The sequence below is a fragment of the Triturus cristatus genome, chromosome 11 (assembly GCF_964204655.1).
Source record: "Triturus cristatus chromosome 11, aTriCri1.1, whole genome shotgun sequence".
In the NCBI taxonomy this organism is placed as follows: domain Eukaryota; kingdom Metazoa; phylum Chordata; class Amphibia; order Caudata; family Salamandridae; genus Triturus; species Triturus cristatus.
This window is the reverse complement of record NC_140594.1, coordinates 1062488291-1062503943: the sequence shown is the minus strand read 5'-3', so window position 1 is coordinate 1062503943 and position 15653 is coordinate 1062488291. Positions and strand designations below refer to the sequence as shown.

At 44.4% G+C, this 15653-nt stretch overlaps 1 protein-coding gene across 2 annotated transcripts in view; it reads left to right on the top strand.

The window, feature by feature from the left end:
* The window catches only part of CCDC150 (coiled-coil domain containing 150), a 343163-nt gene that overhangs the window by 291192 nt on the left and 36318 nt on the right, over nucleotides 1–15653 (top strand). For both annotated transcript variants that reach the window (XM_085635385.1, XM_085635384.1), the window contains exons 25-26: nucleotides 834–995; nucleotides 8699–8785. In XM_085635385.1, coding sequence (XP_085491511.1) covers nucleotides 834–995; nucleotides 8699–8785 — 249 coding nt within the window. The remainder of the gene's footprint in view (nucleotides 1–833; nucleotides 996–8698; nucleotides 8786–15653) is intronic.

The following is a 15653-nucleotide window of genomic DNA, read 5'->3' as shown; positions in this document are numbered from 1 at the left end:
AATATTTTTACCATGGGGAACATATTAACCTACGCACCCACAAAGTTTAAGATTGTTCCCTCCCACTTCATACTACGGAGAAAGATTTCCTCCTGCTATTGATAGGCGTATTTTTTTGACCGTTACCTGGGTAGGACAGGTCGGAGGTAATGTCTAAGTTTGTTTGAAACCTCATGATTCGACAAAGCTTTAAGAATACAAAAAAAAGTAAAAAAAATAAATCTTTATCTTATTACTGTCCCCAGGTGCAAGGATTGAATGAACGGAGAATTATAACACTTGCTTCTTTTCTACCCGATTAACGGGGCATACCTTGTGACGACATTGCACATATTGGATGATAAATTGTTCTTTGAAAAACTCCTTCTGTAACCATTGTATCCTCAGAGAAATATAAATCTCATAGGATATAATGGGATTTATATTTCGGCAGATGCGGTATCCGTCACCGTTGTGACGGAGTAACTCATTTACCGAGATAGAAATCAGGCCCTATGTAATGCTATGAATTTAAGGGAAAAACAATTCTCCTGAACTTTTTCCATGTTTTCCAATTTCTTCAGATTACATATTTCCGTCCTCTTTTTCAATAATACTGTCATTTTTGTTTTCTGATACTAAGAAACAGGTGTAATTGTCAAGCATTGCTAGTTCTCAAACAGGAGCCAATGCACTGCATCCATACAGACACAACACATTGCAGCTAACTGTTGTTACATAGGACAGTAAAATATCAAGTTCACGGTCCTACTAGACTTGAGTGTTATATTTTCTTTCAATATCCACAGTGACGATGTTTCCTAGAAACATATCTTGTGATGCTTCCTCCGCAGGCACTCAAGATCCAAGAATTTCTTGCCGAGATGAATGCTCTGCAGGGCCAGATCAAGGAGCTGGCAACATGTCATCAAGATGAGGTTCAGCTGAAACAGTACCATGAAGGTCTTCTGCAGGATGAAAGGAAGCAGCGACATCAGCTGGAGAGAAAGTGTCAGGTGAGGACCTCGATCATCCGCCTACCCAGTGTTACATATGTTATGTTATGTTAAAATAGTTGTTGAGCACTACGTATAACCTAGGGTGACTTGGCTCTAGTTCAGTAGAGAGCAGGGGGAGACAGAAGGAGGGCTAAAGAGTAAAAAGACAGATTTTCAGGAGCTTTCTGTAAGAGCTGGTGCCGATCTTATGTGTATTGGCAAAAGATTCCATTCTTTGGTTGCTCCCACCAGGAAGCTGCTTCTACCCCATTTGGTTTTCTTAAATCTGAAGGTGGTAACTTTGTAGGATCCAATAGATCTCAGGTTAATATTGGGAACCTACCACGAAATTGATTTTCTCAGAAAGTATGGTCCTGTGGCATGCAGAGCTTTGAAAGTAAAGCAGAGTGCCTTAAATGTATTACGATTCTTTATCATTAGCCAATGTAGATCTTTGATTGCTTGGGAAACGGAGTGGTGTTTGGGAAGGTCAAGAAGTAATCTGGTGGCGGCGTTTGGTAGTACCTGTAGCTTCTTGAGATATTGTGCCTGAAGATTGATGTAAAGTCCATTACAATAATCCATTTTAAATAGGATTGGAGAGGATATAACTGTTTTTCTAGAATTGTTGGGAAGAAAGTGTATGGTTTTTCCTATGATTCTAAGAGTGTTATAAGAAAAGGATAGAACTGAGTTGACCTATTTGCTATAGTTAAGCTTGGAATCAAGCATTACCCCGAGGCTTTTAGCCTTTGTGGTGGGTTGGGGTTGAGCACCGAGCTCCGATGGCCAGCAAGTGGTGGACCAAAGATGAAGGTTGTTTCCCAGAAAAATCACTTCAGTTTTATCTGAATTTAGTTTGAGACAGTGCTTACTCATCCATATACCAATCTCTTCCATGCACTTATGAAGCTGATGACTCGTGTAACCAGTGTCGTTCGCAGCAGATAGACCAATCTGCGTGTCATCTGTGTATGATGTAAGAGAGAAGCCAAAGGATCGGACCAAGGAGACAGGTTCTCTTGCATACAGATTAAACAGGGTGGTAATAAGGGATGATGCATGTGGCACCCCGCAAGGTAGAAAGAAGGTAAAATTGTCAGTTTTACAATGTTTTCCCTGTTCTTCAGGAATGGTTTAAGTAGTTCTAAGGCTATGTCTTTTATGCCTAGATCCTCCAAGCGGGAGATCAGTGGATTGTGGGTATTTGTGAGTTGTCTTTGTGTATGAAAGGTAAAAGGGCACTCCTGTGCAAGTAGTAGGGCAGCGGTTTGATCAGAACTAAGAGAACTTGGATCTGGGGAGGTTATGTTGCCTTGGTTGCAATAAAGATTTTTAACAAGCATCTGGAGGGAGTCCTCTCTTACACCCAGTGCAGCGAACATTTACTATAACATTTACCTCGCCGCCAAGTCTTGGAAGGACCTTTCCCTCCACACCACTCTGAACAGCATCCTCTCTCACGGAATTCAGAAAGGTATTTAGATCTGCCTCTCCGACTGATTGCAGCAGGAACCTAGCGCCTGGATACCCTCATGGGTGATAAGCTGCGCTCTACAAATCCTGATTGATTGATTGAGGATAATACAATGTAAAGGTGTCAGTAGATGCAGCACGCTAGGTCTACTTTACTCTGAAACTTGAAACTTTTCACAACCTTCCTACAATGTTGGGGGAAGGGGGTTTTGGCATTGAAGCCTCTGCTTTGTGTTATGGGCATAATTAGATGATATGTTATATGGCCAAAATCATATAATCCTTGAATGCATATGTATTCTTCATCTTGTCAGTTGCAAATACTTAATATTTCTCTTGCAATACAACCCACGCCCATTGCATTTCCAACTGGGTAGTCCGTCCTCAGGGGCTGAAATCCTGATCTACAAACAAACAAACCCATGAAAATAATACATATCTAATTACTTTTGAAGGAAAATATAATTGTTTTTGTCAAAGAAAAATTAACCCTCATCTGGTAGATTAGTCATTCAGTTAGAACTATCTTAATCTCAGTATGGTGAAATTATACTTAATCTCAGTATGGTGAGATCTCAGTATGGTGAGATTATACTTAATCTCAGTATGCTGTGATTGTACCTAATCTCAGTATGGTGAGATTATATTTAATCTCAGCATGGTGAGAAACATGAAAATCCCGAATTGTTATCTGCTCAAACTCCGTGAACATAAACCATGTGTCAGTGCCCCAAATTCGAAATCTGCTGTTATTACATCATGCCTATAAAAACCACTTAACACCAACCATCTGGTCCAAGAGTGGCCTTCTGACCACAATCGTGGTGAAAACTGCGTCCCGGACAAATCCATATTAACTTCCTAATACGGATAAAGAACCCATTTAACAAGTAAGTAGGCAAGAATGTAACATGCAAACCAAACCTGGTTTATCCTCGTGACGCTTGTGACCACCGTGATAATGCCATATTCCGTACGAATCCGCATTAATATGCTGATATGCACTTGAGAAACACAAGTGCCGCATAAGTGAAAAATGCCTTCTACAGAATTTATCATGCGAACCAATCCACTTGACTTGCTTACCCCGTGCTTAGGAAAAACAAATGTCCGATGTTCCTGCCCGTTTCACCACCATCGTGCACACGAACGCCGAAGCTAGAAGAAAGTGCAATCTGGTGCTGAAGCCTCATTAGGAACCTCAGCTGCTTGGCTCCCACAGGGCACATGTTCTGGGTACAAACAGAGAAAGGTTTAAATCAGTCTTTCAAAAGGTTTCCCATTTTATCAATTAAAGTCAATTGTTTATTTTTGGTGCTGATTTGCAAAAGATACAGTTATATCCATGACCCTGTCAATTATTGAGGAGAGAGATAGGTTTATTTGAAATGTCTTAGCAATAAGGTTGGTGCTTAATTTCAACAGGTGTTCACCAGGGCTCAGCGCCAAATTATTTTAGAGCATCTAGACCTAATTGAAGTACTGGCATTAATGGTTGCGCTAGATTTGCAATGAACTGACGAGTATGCATTTTGCGTGAAAGTATCACTGAACAACAGGCACAGCAATACGTTTTTAGGTCTCGGCTAGCGAAGGCTGCGCTTGCGCAGTCTCGCTCGCAAGATTTAACGTTTTTCAGAAGTGGGGCTTGAACCTGCCCCTCTTCTCCCCTCTTCCCCATTGGCTAGCCTCTTAAATGCTGGTCAGCCATTGGAGAAGAGCTTTGTCTCTCCAAACAAACCCCGTATTTTTCGGATTCGGGGGCCTGTTTTTTCGCTTCTTTCTCATTTTTTACTCCGTGCCCCTTTTACGCGTGGTGCGCGTGGTGGCCGTGTTTGGTTTTTTTTTTTTTACCGTTGGAAGGTTCGGCCATTTTGTGCGCGGTCGGAACGGAGCGGGACGTGGGGTCGCCTCTTCCTTGCTCCAAGGCTGATCTCTGCGTTTCCTGGCGCTCGAGGACGCGCGGCAGAGAAGTAACCGGACTCTGTCTTTTCCTTCTTACTTAGAGAAGAAAAATACAGTGTCCGCTTCTGCTCTTCCGCTTCAGCTGCCCCCCCCCACTCTTTCCCCTCCTGCTCACCCCTCTCCCGCAGTGTTTTGTACAGCGCCTTGGACGCACACAGGGCCGGATTTGGTGCCTGTGACGCCCTGTGCGACAATGCTTCAGCTGCCCCCCTCCCTCTCTTTCTGTCTAGCAGTTCTTCTCTTACTGAAAACCTTGACTTCAAGATGGGGTTCTCACTCTCTTTCCCCTACTTTCTTTTATTTGCTCCCCTGTGAAATGGATCCAAAAAAGAAAATCATTTTTGCTGGAAATGTCGTATTGGGTGGCGTAAGGCTGGGTGGCGCCCTACGAAGCCTGCTTACGTGATCCGCGGTTCGCTGGTAAGGGGCATTGTTCCATCGGTAAACATGGGTAGGTTTTACGCATGCACAGAGCGCCAGCGATTTTGGCTCCAGGTTCTTCCGAATACGTCCTTCTCGACGCCCAGCACGGGCGGAGATACTGTCATGACGTAGGGTCATGCAGCGTGGCTCGCGCCAGTCCAAGTTCACCTCCTGCTCCAGTCAAATCCACAGTAGAGTCCCGGGTCTCCAAGGGGCGGAGGCTGCTCATTGTCAGGAACCGGCTGGGGCAGCAGTGGATACCGCACCAGCAGGCAGGTGAGTGCGGGGCTTCTGTCAGGAAGGAGCCTGATGGGTGCCGGTGTGTCCAGGGTGCACTTGTGTACTCTGTGGGCTCCCCACGGAGGGTTCCGCATAGGTAGCCTGAAACCCCGGATACCTCTCGGCTCACCCCCAGCCTAGTGAACTTCTTTACCAGGGCTGAGGGCCCCTGCCTTGATCACCTGGGGGAGGCACCGGCTCAAGAAGGCTGGGATTTGTTTGGACTGACCCCGGGAATAGACTGATCCCAGGGGGCTAGCAAAGACAGCAGGCCGGCTGCTTATCCAAGACACTGCCCTTTCAGTGACTCCAGAGAGGGACTTCACCCAGCTGGCCTTTCTTATCAAGTGACTCTCAGAGATGGGCCATGAACTACAACTGCCTGGCCCTCCCAAGTAAGTGACTCTCACGGAGGGACTTCACCCTGCTGGGCCTCCTTATCAAGTGACTCCCAGAGATGTACTTCACCTAGCTGGGCCTCCCAAGTAAGTGACTCGCACAGGGGGGCTTCACCTACCTGGGCTTTTGTTTTCTTGGCTTTGTTTTCCCGGGGCTTGCAACTAGTGCACCAATCCTGGAGGTACTGCTCAGTGTGGATTGGAAAACAAAATGTGTACTGCAGCTCTGCGTCCAGGGATGTGGTCTTTTTACCATACTGCTAACGTTTTGTAAGGATATCAGCAATGGACATTGAAATGGGACCATTCAATGCCCCTTTCAGGCAAAAGCACTCACTGATTTCTGAATAGTGAGTATAAAAGCGTTAAGGTAACAGTGTTGTTCCTGCTTGCATTTCACATGGTTCACGGGCGGCAGAGAAGTAACAGGACTCTGTCTTTTCCTTCTTACTTACAGAAGAAAAATACAGTGTCCGCTTCTGCTCTGCCGCTTCAGCTGCCCCCCCCACTCTTTCATTCTTCCCTCTCTTTCTGTCTAGCAGTTCTTCTCTTACTGAAAACCTTGATTTCTGAATAGTGAGTGTAAAAGCGTTAAGGTAACAATGTTGTTCCTGCTTGCATTTCACATGGTTTGCTAAATTTTGCATTCCCCTATGAGCCTTTGCTTTTTCCAGGATGATGTTACTTTTTTCTGTAGGCCGCATATTGCTCTTGTCTATTGCGTCATTTAAATTGAGCCTCATCCAGGTGTTTATAGCCGGCAGCAATTGGGTTGTAGTTGAAGGCAGTGTGAGTTTTTCTCAGTGGGGCAGTATGGTGTTCAGTGGGGGAGACGATGTGGCACTATGGCCAGAGCTGCTGAATTTGGAACTGGGGAAGCAGGTTCAGCCTTAATAACCAGTCCACCAGACGACTCCTGAGAGAGCACAATCCCATGCTAGACCTTAGAAGGCTGCGCAAGACCTTAGAAGCGCTGGTGTCTTAGCACCAGCAGGTGGACCCTAGCACTGGCAAGTCTGGGTTAACCTTCAAGGTTTGTCCACCACAATCCATACTGAAGTTCACCTCCAGTCTTGCTAGCAGGCCTATGAAGCAGCACAGCCAAGAACAACAGTGACTCTGTCACTGAGGTCACAGGACCCTTGAGCAGGGCCAGCTCTAGGGCAGTGCAACCGGTGTGACCGGGCGCTGACTTTGGGTGGAGACATTATGTTTGCAAGTAAATTAATGTTTTAAAAGCGCCTGCTGCCTCCTTCCTGGCCTCCAGCAATTTTCGGCAACAATAAAAATGTCATGATGACTCTGGTGTTTAATGTTCTTCCTAGAGAGAGATCGGAGTTTTGTCTAGTGAAAGTTTTGACTCCTGGAAAGGTAGCACATAGGGTTAATGTGCCTGCAGCAAAGAACATGTACCATGCAGATCACAAAGTGCACATAATGTAAATAGGTCAGTGGGCTACTGCGTGTGTGTGTGTAGGTGGCTCTGTGGGTGGCTCTATTTGTGTGTGGGTTGCTCTATGTGAGTGGCTCTGTGGGTGTCTCTGTGTGTGTGGGTGCAATAGGTCTCGCATTTGAGTGATTAAGCTATTGACATTGTAAATAACAATGCCGTTTCTTTAAATGTTTTTAAAAACAAAAACATAAACAAAAATAATGTAATGAGCAATGCCAATAGCTCAAACTTTAAGAATGCCGAGACCATTGCATTGTAAATGCTTGTTTTTATTGGGCAAAAGTTGTGCACTTCCACAATAAAAAAAGTGCTTGACCGTCATAAGTTGTCATCAATTTGTTTATTTATCCAGCTGCCTGAGCTTGAAATGTCGGGGCACACATGCCATTAGAATGCTATTAGAGTGTCTCAGATAATTCGTTATTTTTTTCTGTGACAGCATTACAGATACGAGGAGGGCAGTAATTAACCTACATGGATTTTTAGGTCTGGCTTGACCGTGCACCTTTTAACCTACACCAGTATTATTCTACAGTTCTTTGCTTCCGCATAAATACATATCTATTCCAGTGATATTTACTTGTAATGCTTCACATTCCCATACAACATTCCTCTAACCCCAGACCTCTTGGCATAGTCAGTGTTTTACATTACCGAGGCACTAACTGTAAGAAATTATAATTATAAGCACATTGTTAGGGGGTTCTTTGTTGGCAGGATTCTCTGTCTGGAATAACACAGATCCTTTTCCACAGCACACAGTGAGAGACTGTGGCGTGGCACTCACGTGGACTCCTAGAGGTACCACATTAGGCTTCCCCAACAGACAAAGGCATTGGATGGTCGTGTGATTCTGCCCAAGGTCACAATAACAGGCTTTCACTGTCACTTCTGTCCGATAGGTGGGATCCTGGTGCTGAAGTATAACAGCGAGGAGCATTTCCTTACTATGTAATTTGAGGTTTTATTTTTTTGTAAAATAGTAAGTTCTTTCTAAAGGAATATGGTAAAACCTACATTATGAGATCTTATATTTTATCAAATATTTAGTATGATCGTATTTAACCATGGGAAAATAATTTTTCCTAGGACCTTTAGGTAAGTAAGTAAGGGTAAGTAAAGTGGAGAGTAAATAAAGCAAAACAGGCATTTAAAACCGATCACTTAGGGCTTTATTCCAAATTCCTGGTTAATTTTCTGGGGAGATGCCAAGGCCAGAATTATATTTGGTGGCGCTCTCTCCCCTTGAGTAATTGAGGATGGACAAGATTATCTTCCCAGAATGGGGAATAACCTTTCAGATCTGGAAATCACCAGGTCCTTTTACCGAGGGTTCCCACTTCCAGGAATTTCACCACCACTGACCATCCTCGGATAGCTGTGGTGGTTGGGCCTGGGGATGCCATCCATGGCTATACCTGTCAGGGTCCCAGCCGGGGGAGCAATGTTGACTTGTCCACATGGTGCTGGAGGGTGGCAGGAGGCTGGGCTCTAGCACTAGTTTTACTGTGTGTGAATCTGCACAGGATAAAAGCTCATCCGCTGTTGCTGCACTCAGTAGTTTTGGGTCCAGTCACACTGGGCCACACGTAGTGCTCAGAGCAGTATCCCCTCTCCCTGGAGGATACAATTCCACCAGGCAGCTCTTAATAGAAGCCATAGAATTTGCCTATATAGGAAGTGGGTCAGCTTCGGAATGTGTCTAATCCTTGATTTTCTATTCCCAGAGCCTGGAAGACACAGTGAAAAAACTGAAGAAATTTAAAGAGGCAGCAGAAAAGACCCTGAAAGATGCCAGTGTGGAGTCCGAACAGGTAGTGTATTTTAGCATTCATATAGCACTTTATATCCCCAACCAAATTTTGGAGTGCATGGTTGGTTGGTTGTAGTTTGTCCTATATGGTATGTACAGATATGTTTTTGGAGACTTTAACATAGTGCGCACCACCGCTGTGCATAAGCATGTAGTGCTCCAGAGAGGGTGCATGCGGATACTTTCCCCTCTGTATGATTGTTTAGCCCACAGAGAATATACTATATGGAGCTTCCCAGGAGCGCCTCAAGCCCAACCCAGGAGTGGCCGAAAACCAGTGCTTGGAAGCATTGTTAAACAGCTAGTGAATACTACATGGAGCCCACCCCCATCAATAGCCCAATTAAGAAACCAGGGAGTCACTAGTAAAAACATATGACCGTGCTAAGCAAGGGCGTAATGGAGGCCCCCTCAGCACTGGAGGATGGTTTCTTGTTTTGAAGGGGAGCCCTCCAAGCCATGCCATTGCATGATTGGCAGAAAGCGTGCAATGGCATGGAATAAGGTCCCCATTGAGCCCATTCTGCAGGGGGCCCCATCATTTTGCTTAACGCCACTGGAGCTAAGGAAACTTTGTTAAACACCCTGTTAACACTCGATGGAGCCTGGAAGCATTGTAAAGCAACCGAAGAGCACTGTTAAGCAAGCAGAGTGTCCTATATAGAGTTGAATGGTGGCACTGCAAAGCAACCAAACTACACTGCTTAGCAACAGGTGGAATCACCTAGAGTGACAGGAATATGATCCCTGAGCACAGCTGGGCATCCAGGAGCGATAGAATAACCAGTGCAAGGAAGCAGTTAAGAAAGCACTGATTTTAGATATATAAAGATTTTGATGAACCTCGTTTTATCTTCTTCTGCCTGATGGTGTATCGTGTACACATGGTCAGGTTTGTTTGTAGGGATGTCAGTGGTCTCTATTCGTACATATTCAGTTTTCAGAGCTGACTTGAGAAGGGCTTCTAGACCAAATCGGCTGTAGCAGACTTTGCAACTATAGACCAGGTCTGGTAGGAGGATCTACATTTTTCTTTTCATTGTCCTCTTTAGCAGAAATGATTGGTACTTTTATCTTTTTAAATGTAGACCTGATTCCCTTCTCGTCTTTTTAAAGGTGTTTGGCCCCTTTCTGCTCCTATGTACTCGGGCCCTTCCTTGTCCCGTCTCTGGAGATTTGTATTTTGAATATGGGTCAGCCGTGTAATTGTAAGGAAGGTCAGGTCTTTTGTCTTCAGGAATACCTCTTTTGAGTGTCTTGACCTGGTCTCTGATCTTGTGGATAGGGAGGGAAATATTCATCAGAATTGAGATACGTGATCTTAAACCCTATGGTTACCTAACCAGAACTGTCAGTAACTATTCTGATAGTGAGGAGAACTTCTGGTAGAGACCTATTACTACACAGCGTAGTTTCTATTCCTTTTTCTTGCTCCTGTCTCTTTTCTTTGGGGACTGATCCTCGCTCTTCTTTTGTTCTTACCTATTGTCTGGGAGAGCTTATCTCTAGAGTATCTTTCTAAATGGAGCTTTATAGTTGAAAGAATATTATAGAGAGCTGTATCAGCCAGTCTTTGATTGCTATTAGATCAGCAACACTATTGACAATTCTTAAAATAATTTCTGAGTCTGTCATAATTGCCTTGAGTTGCATACCCCGTATCATTAACTGGCTACGTGTTCTTCTTCTTTGCTCTTCAGAACGTCTCGGAGCACAGCAGGTGATGATTTCCCAAGTATGGCTTTATATGTTTCCACAGCTATAGTTCCCCCGATACTACAATATTTTCAGATTGGTGTCTTTCCTGTGGGTCGACATAAGACTGTCATCCTAGATTTATCTTGTGGTATGTGGATATGCTGTTTCCAATTGGCGTGTGTTCTCTGCTACCAGACTGGGAATTTCTGCTCTCTTTTTGGGTAATTTATCCATTGTGTCATGTGTAATATACATATTTTTGGTTTCAGTTGAAGGTCCTTCAGGTGCCCTAATAGCTTCTATTCTCACCTACTGTCACCTATGAAATCCTTTGGTGACATTCACACCGCTGTCGTGAGGGGAACGGACTTACTATACTCTTCGCTGCCGTGAGGGAAACGGCTTTGGTTGCCTTGGCTGCAGGAAAAACTACATCCCCCATAAGGCCAGCTTCAGCGCAGAGAACAGGTGTCATCAGAGGGCGTCTGAAGCCCTCTTAAACAGTCCGGGGAAAACGCAGCGCGGGACGCGCTTTGAAATCCTTTGGTGACATTCACACCGCTGCCGTGAGGGGATCGGACTTACTATACTCTTCGCTGCCGTGAGGGAAATGGCTTTGGTTGCCTTCGCTTCAGGAAAAACTACATCCCCCATAAGGCCAGCTTCAGCGCAGAGAACAGGTGTCATCAGAGGGCGTCTGAAGCCCTCTTAAACAGTCCGGGGAATACGCAGCGCGGGACGCGCGCGGGCGTGCCCGGGCAAAGCCCGGGCCAAGGACGGGCCCGTCTGTGCCCGTCAGAGCCTGGAGGAGGCTGGGCTGGGCCACCTGTCTAACCGCCAAACCATGGGTAAGCGAAAATTGCTTGGTAATCAGGATCAGGGGGGAGCTAAGGCTAAAGTACCAAGAAAGTCTTCATCTATAATCTCTTACTTGACTTCAGCGGTAGGTGTACTGAATAATGAGATAGCAAATGCCGAAAGGGAATTGGGTTTAAGTAATAAGGAGGGTGAAGACATCGTGGAAAATGGCCCCCCACTAAAAACTCCAATACCCCTGAATCCAGTGGTGGTGATTAATGGACCGAAGATTGTCCTCGTTCCCCAGGCCCCTGACAGTGTTGTCACAGGAGGAGGGGACATAACATTTCAAGTGCCTGTCTTGGATGGGGTGAAGTTACCTAAAGGACCAATTGTAAGGCCTCAGGGGGATCGGCGCTCAGCTAGAAAATCTAACAAAAAATAGAAGGGATTAAAAACCTGTCAAACAAAGATTGTTTCCGTGCTGGATGAGAACATTCAATTAATGCTCAGGAATTTGTTGGAAGAGATATTTTCTACTCGGTTTGAATCCATACTGACTAATATTGCCAAAGAAGTAATTGATACTATGAATGTGTGTGTTGCTGATCTGAAGAGAAAATGTGACCGCCTGGATTCTATGATAGATTCTTTTAGAAGAGATACTAAATGTACTCCACAAGTCAGCGTGAAGTCGAATCTACCACTTTCCCCTCGTTTAGAGATTGTTGCAGACTCTCGAGGGAAACACCTAGGGAGTCACCAGCCTGCACCCTCAGTTGAAACACAAATCAAGGTTGTCGATAGCTTTGTGGGGACCCTAGGTCGAGTTGAAGTGGGAGGGTTTATGCCTCTTATAGATAAAAGTTTTGTTGACCTTACAGAGCTAAGCGTGAATGTGGCAATTGATAAGAATGTTGTTGTGCAGGAGAAAAAAGCACGCCCGAATACATGTAAAATTAATTTACCCCCAGAGGCCACTCCTTTGGTTGCAATCCTTGTAGGGGTCCCGCCTTTAAGTATTTATGACACTGAATCAACAGAGGTTCTATTGCGTAAGACAAAAAATTGGTGTGAGCATCACTCTACTGGACTCCCTGGGATATCCGCCCACATTATAATGGCCAGACGAGTTGCATGGGTGGGTAATGGCCCTAAATGTGTGCCAGGTGATTGGATCATAGTTAACTTTAATAACCGGGACATAGCCGAGAGGTTGTTTTGGGATGCCACAGAGTTGTTTGGGGGAGATATTAGAGCCGTACCTTTGGGATATTTTTATCCTCCATCCAAGGTATTGCGAGCTCCCATTAGTCCTTCTCACCTGGGCCGGAGTTTTCCACATGGTTTTGCTAGTGGATCCTATGCTGGTAAGGTTAGAGAGGGTGGGGTAACATCCCCTAAAAAGTCAGCCTTACTACCCAGACCTAAGGAGGGAGGACTGCTAGTTTCAAATAGATTTCTTCCTATTACTCTGTTGGATCGGAATGATTGACCGGTGGGGTCAGGGGCGGATAGGGCAGTTTTTGTCCCAAACAAGTCAAGGCCTAGATGATATAAGAGCAGAATCTCCCCTAAGATGTAGATTATTAGCTGGAACATTGCAGGCCTTAAATCTAAAAGGGATGATCCACTTTGGTTGAATTCTATAAACCTGTATGATATAATTGCTCTCCAAGGAATATGGGATAAGGGGGATGGTTTTTGGTTGGATGGGTTCAGATCTTATTCCCTACCTGCATGTCCGTTGTTGGCTGGTAGAGCAAAGGGTGGTTTGATGTTCCTTCTTTCTCATAGGATGAAGGGAACTTGAAGAAGACTTGAGGCTGATTCGTTTAATCTTTTGATACTAGAAGTAAGTTGTCCAAACAATCCTAAGTTATTACTTATTAATTTTTATAACTCAGGGGATAGTGATTTTATAAATCAACATTTGAACAAATTGAACTCTTTTTTAATAGAGTACAGGACGAATCAATCCACATTTTACCATATAGTACTTATGGGTGATTTTAATATACATTTATGTGATCGACATTGTTATATTGTTGATCATTTGGCCCATACAAACTCAGAGATTCCTCATTTCGAGCATTCCTCTCAAGGTGAAGGCCTAGAGGCTTTTTTGTCTGAAGCTGATCTTTTTGAACCTGTTTTTATTAATCTTGCTGATCATTGCTTTACATTCAAGGCTAGTGAGACTATCATTGATTACATTTTCTTGACTCCAAAATTGCTTGATAAGGTAGTATTCTATAATGCTATAATATCGCCTTTTAGCGACCATAATCCTGTTATATTGGAATTAGCTAACAGCTGTGGGTTTTTAGGAAATGGCGGGGAAAAATCGGGTGCTACTAGTATGGTAACTTGTGATCAAGGAAGGAGGCTTAAGTGGTCTAAAGTGTTGCCTGCTACATTTTTTACTGATCTATGCTTAAAAACTAGTGAGCACATTATAACATGTACTGATCCCTCAAACTCCAAGGATGCTGTACTTGGGGCTTTTGATGGTATCTGTAGACAGATCGCAGCAGACCTGATCACTAATAATAAAATGAAAGCTCAACGGAAAGAAAAATGGTTTGATGACAATTGTTCACAAGCCCATCGTGCTTTAATTTTAGCTTTGAAAAGTTCTCCTCGAGATAGGGCTTTGATAGTGAGGTTACGAAAACAATATAAATTATCAGTCCATAGGCGGAAATTAGAGATTAAGGCAGAGGCCTGGAATGCTCTCCTATCTGTTGATATTTTAAAGGATAGTTCCAGGTTCTGGTCTATTGTTAACACTCCACTCTTTTCTGGCCTGGAAAATGACAATTAGGATAGTATCGTTACAGAAGCACAATGGTTATCCCGTTTTGAAAGAATCTATGGCTCAGGTGAGCTAATTGATACCTATTCCAAAATTCCATCTCAGCAAGGTATAGCACCTCTCATTTTTGATGTTGAGGATATTGAAAAAGCAATAAAAAACACGTCTAGTAATAAAGCACCTGGTCCAGATCATGTCCCAGCAGATATTTATAAGTATAATCCCAATTTTTGGGCAAAGATACTGGTCAATGTTTTTAATGCTGTGGGAATGATTGGGTTCCCCGCATCTTGGTCTCACTCAATTATTATTCCAGTCTTTAACCCGTTCCGTGCTCATGACGGAACCACTCCGTCATGAGCCACGGGCGCCGTGTGCTCATGACGGAATGGTTCCGTCATGCTGCGGCCGTTGGCGGCCGCTCCGCCCACGCGGCGTTAATTCCCCGCCTGTGCGGGCGATTAGCGCAGTGGGCGGAGTCATGACGGAACCACTCCGTCATGAGCACAGCTCGCCCGTGACTCATGACGGCGTGGTTCCGTCATGAGCACAGCGGCGCCGCACTGCCCCCAAACCCCCCCCCAGCGCCGCGGCGGAATTCGTGCCGCGGCGAAGGGGTTAAAAAGGGTCAGAGGAGTGAACCAAGGTGTTATAGACCAATATCTTTGATTGACTCGGTGGTTAAAATACTAGGTAAAGTGATATTAGGGAAGATTACAGAATGGGCTGATGACAATAAAATAATATCTAATTTACAATATGGCTTTCGACAAGGACGAAGCACCATGGACCAATGTCTGAATCTTTTTCTAATAATCAGTAAATATACTATGGCGAAAGAGGGTTCGCTGAAGATGGCTTTTATGGACCTGACCTCAGCTTTCGACCTGGTTAATAGGTCGAAGCTGTGGAGTATTCTCCTGGAAATGGGTTTGGATCCGGGCCTGGTTTAGTTTTTGGCTGATATTCATCGTGACCTCACTGCATCAATTAGGCTCTCACAGGATGGCAAGTGTTCTAAATGTTTTAAATCTAGGAGAGGTGTACTCCAGGGGTGCATATTGGCGCCCCTGCTTTTTACATTATATATTAATGCCCTGGATAAAACTTTGGTCAAGGCAACCCTGGATATTCCGCTTGTAGGAGATTGCTTAATTCCAGTTCTCCTATACGCGGATGACGCTGTACTACTGGCACGGACAGCGGTAGGTTTACAGCGACTTTTGGATGCGTTTGGAGCTTTTATGGTGTCTCTGGACCTGGTAGTAAATATAGAAAAATCACACATCCTGTCTACTGGTCGCAGAGTCACTAAAGCTAAAAGTTTTTACTGCAATGGGGGATTAGTGTCTTCTGTACCCTCTTTCACATATTTAGGGGTAGTATTTGATGAAAGAAGTTCTTGGGTACCCCAGCAAAAAATTTTTAAAAATGCAGTAATCAGATCGACTTCTGCTCTATTAGGGTTTGCACAGCGCCTGGGGGCAAGACCTGTGGAGGCCATTATTAAGATGTATAGATCCAAGTGTTTGGCTATAGCGGCCTTTGGCTCATC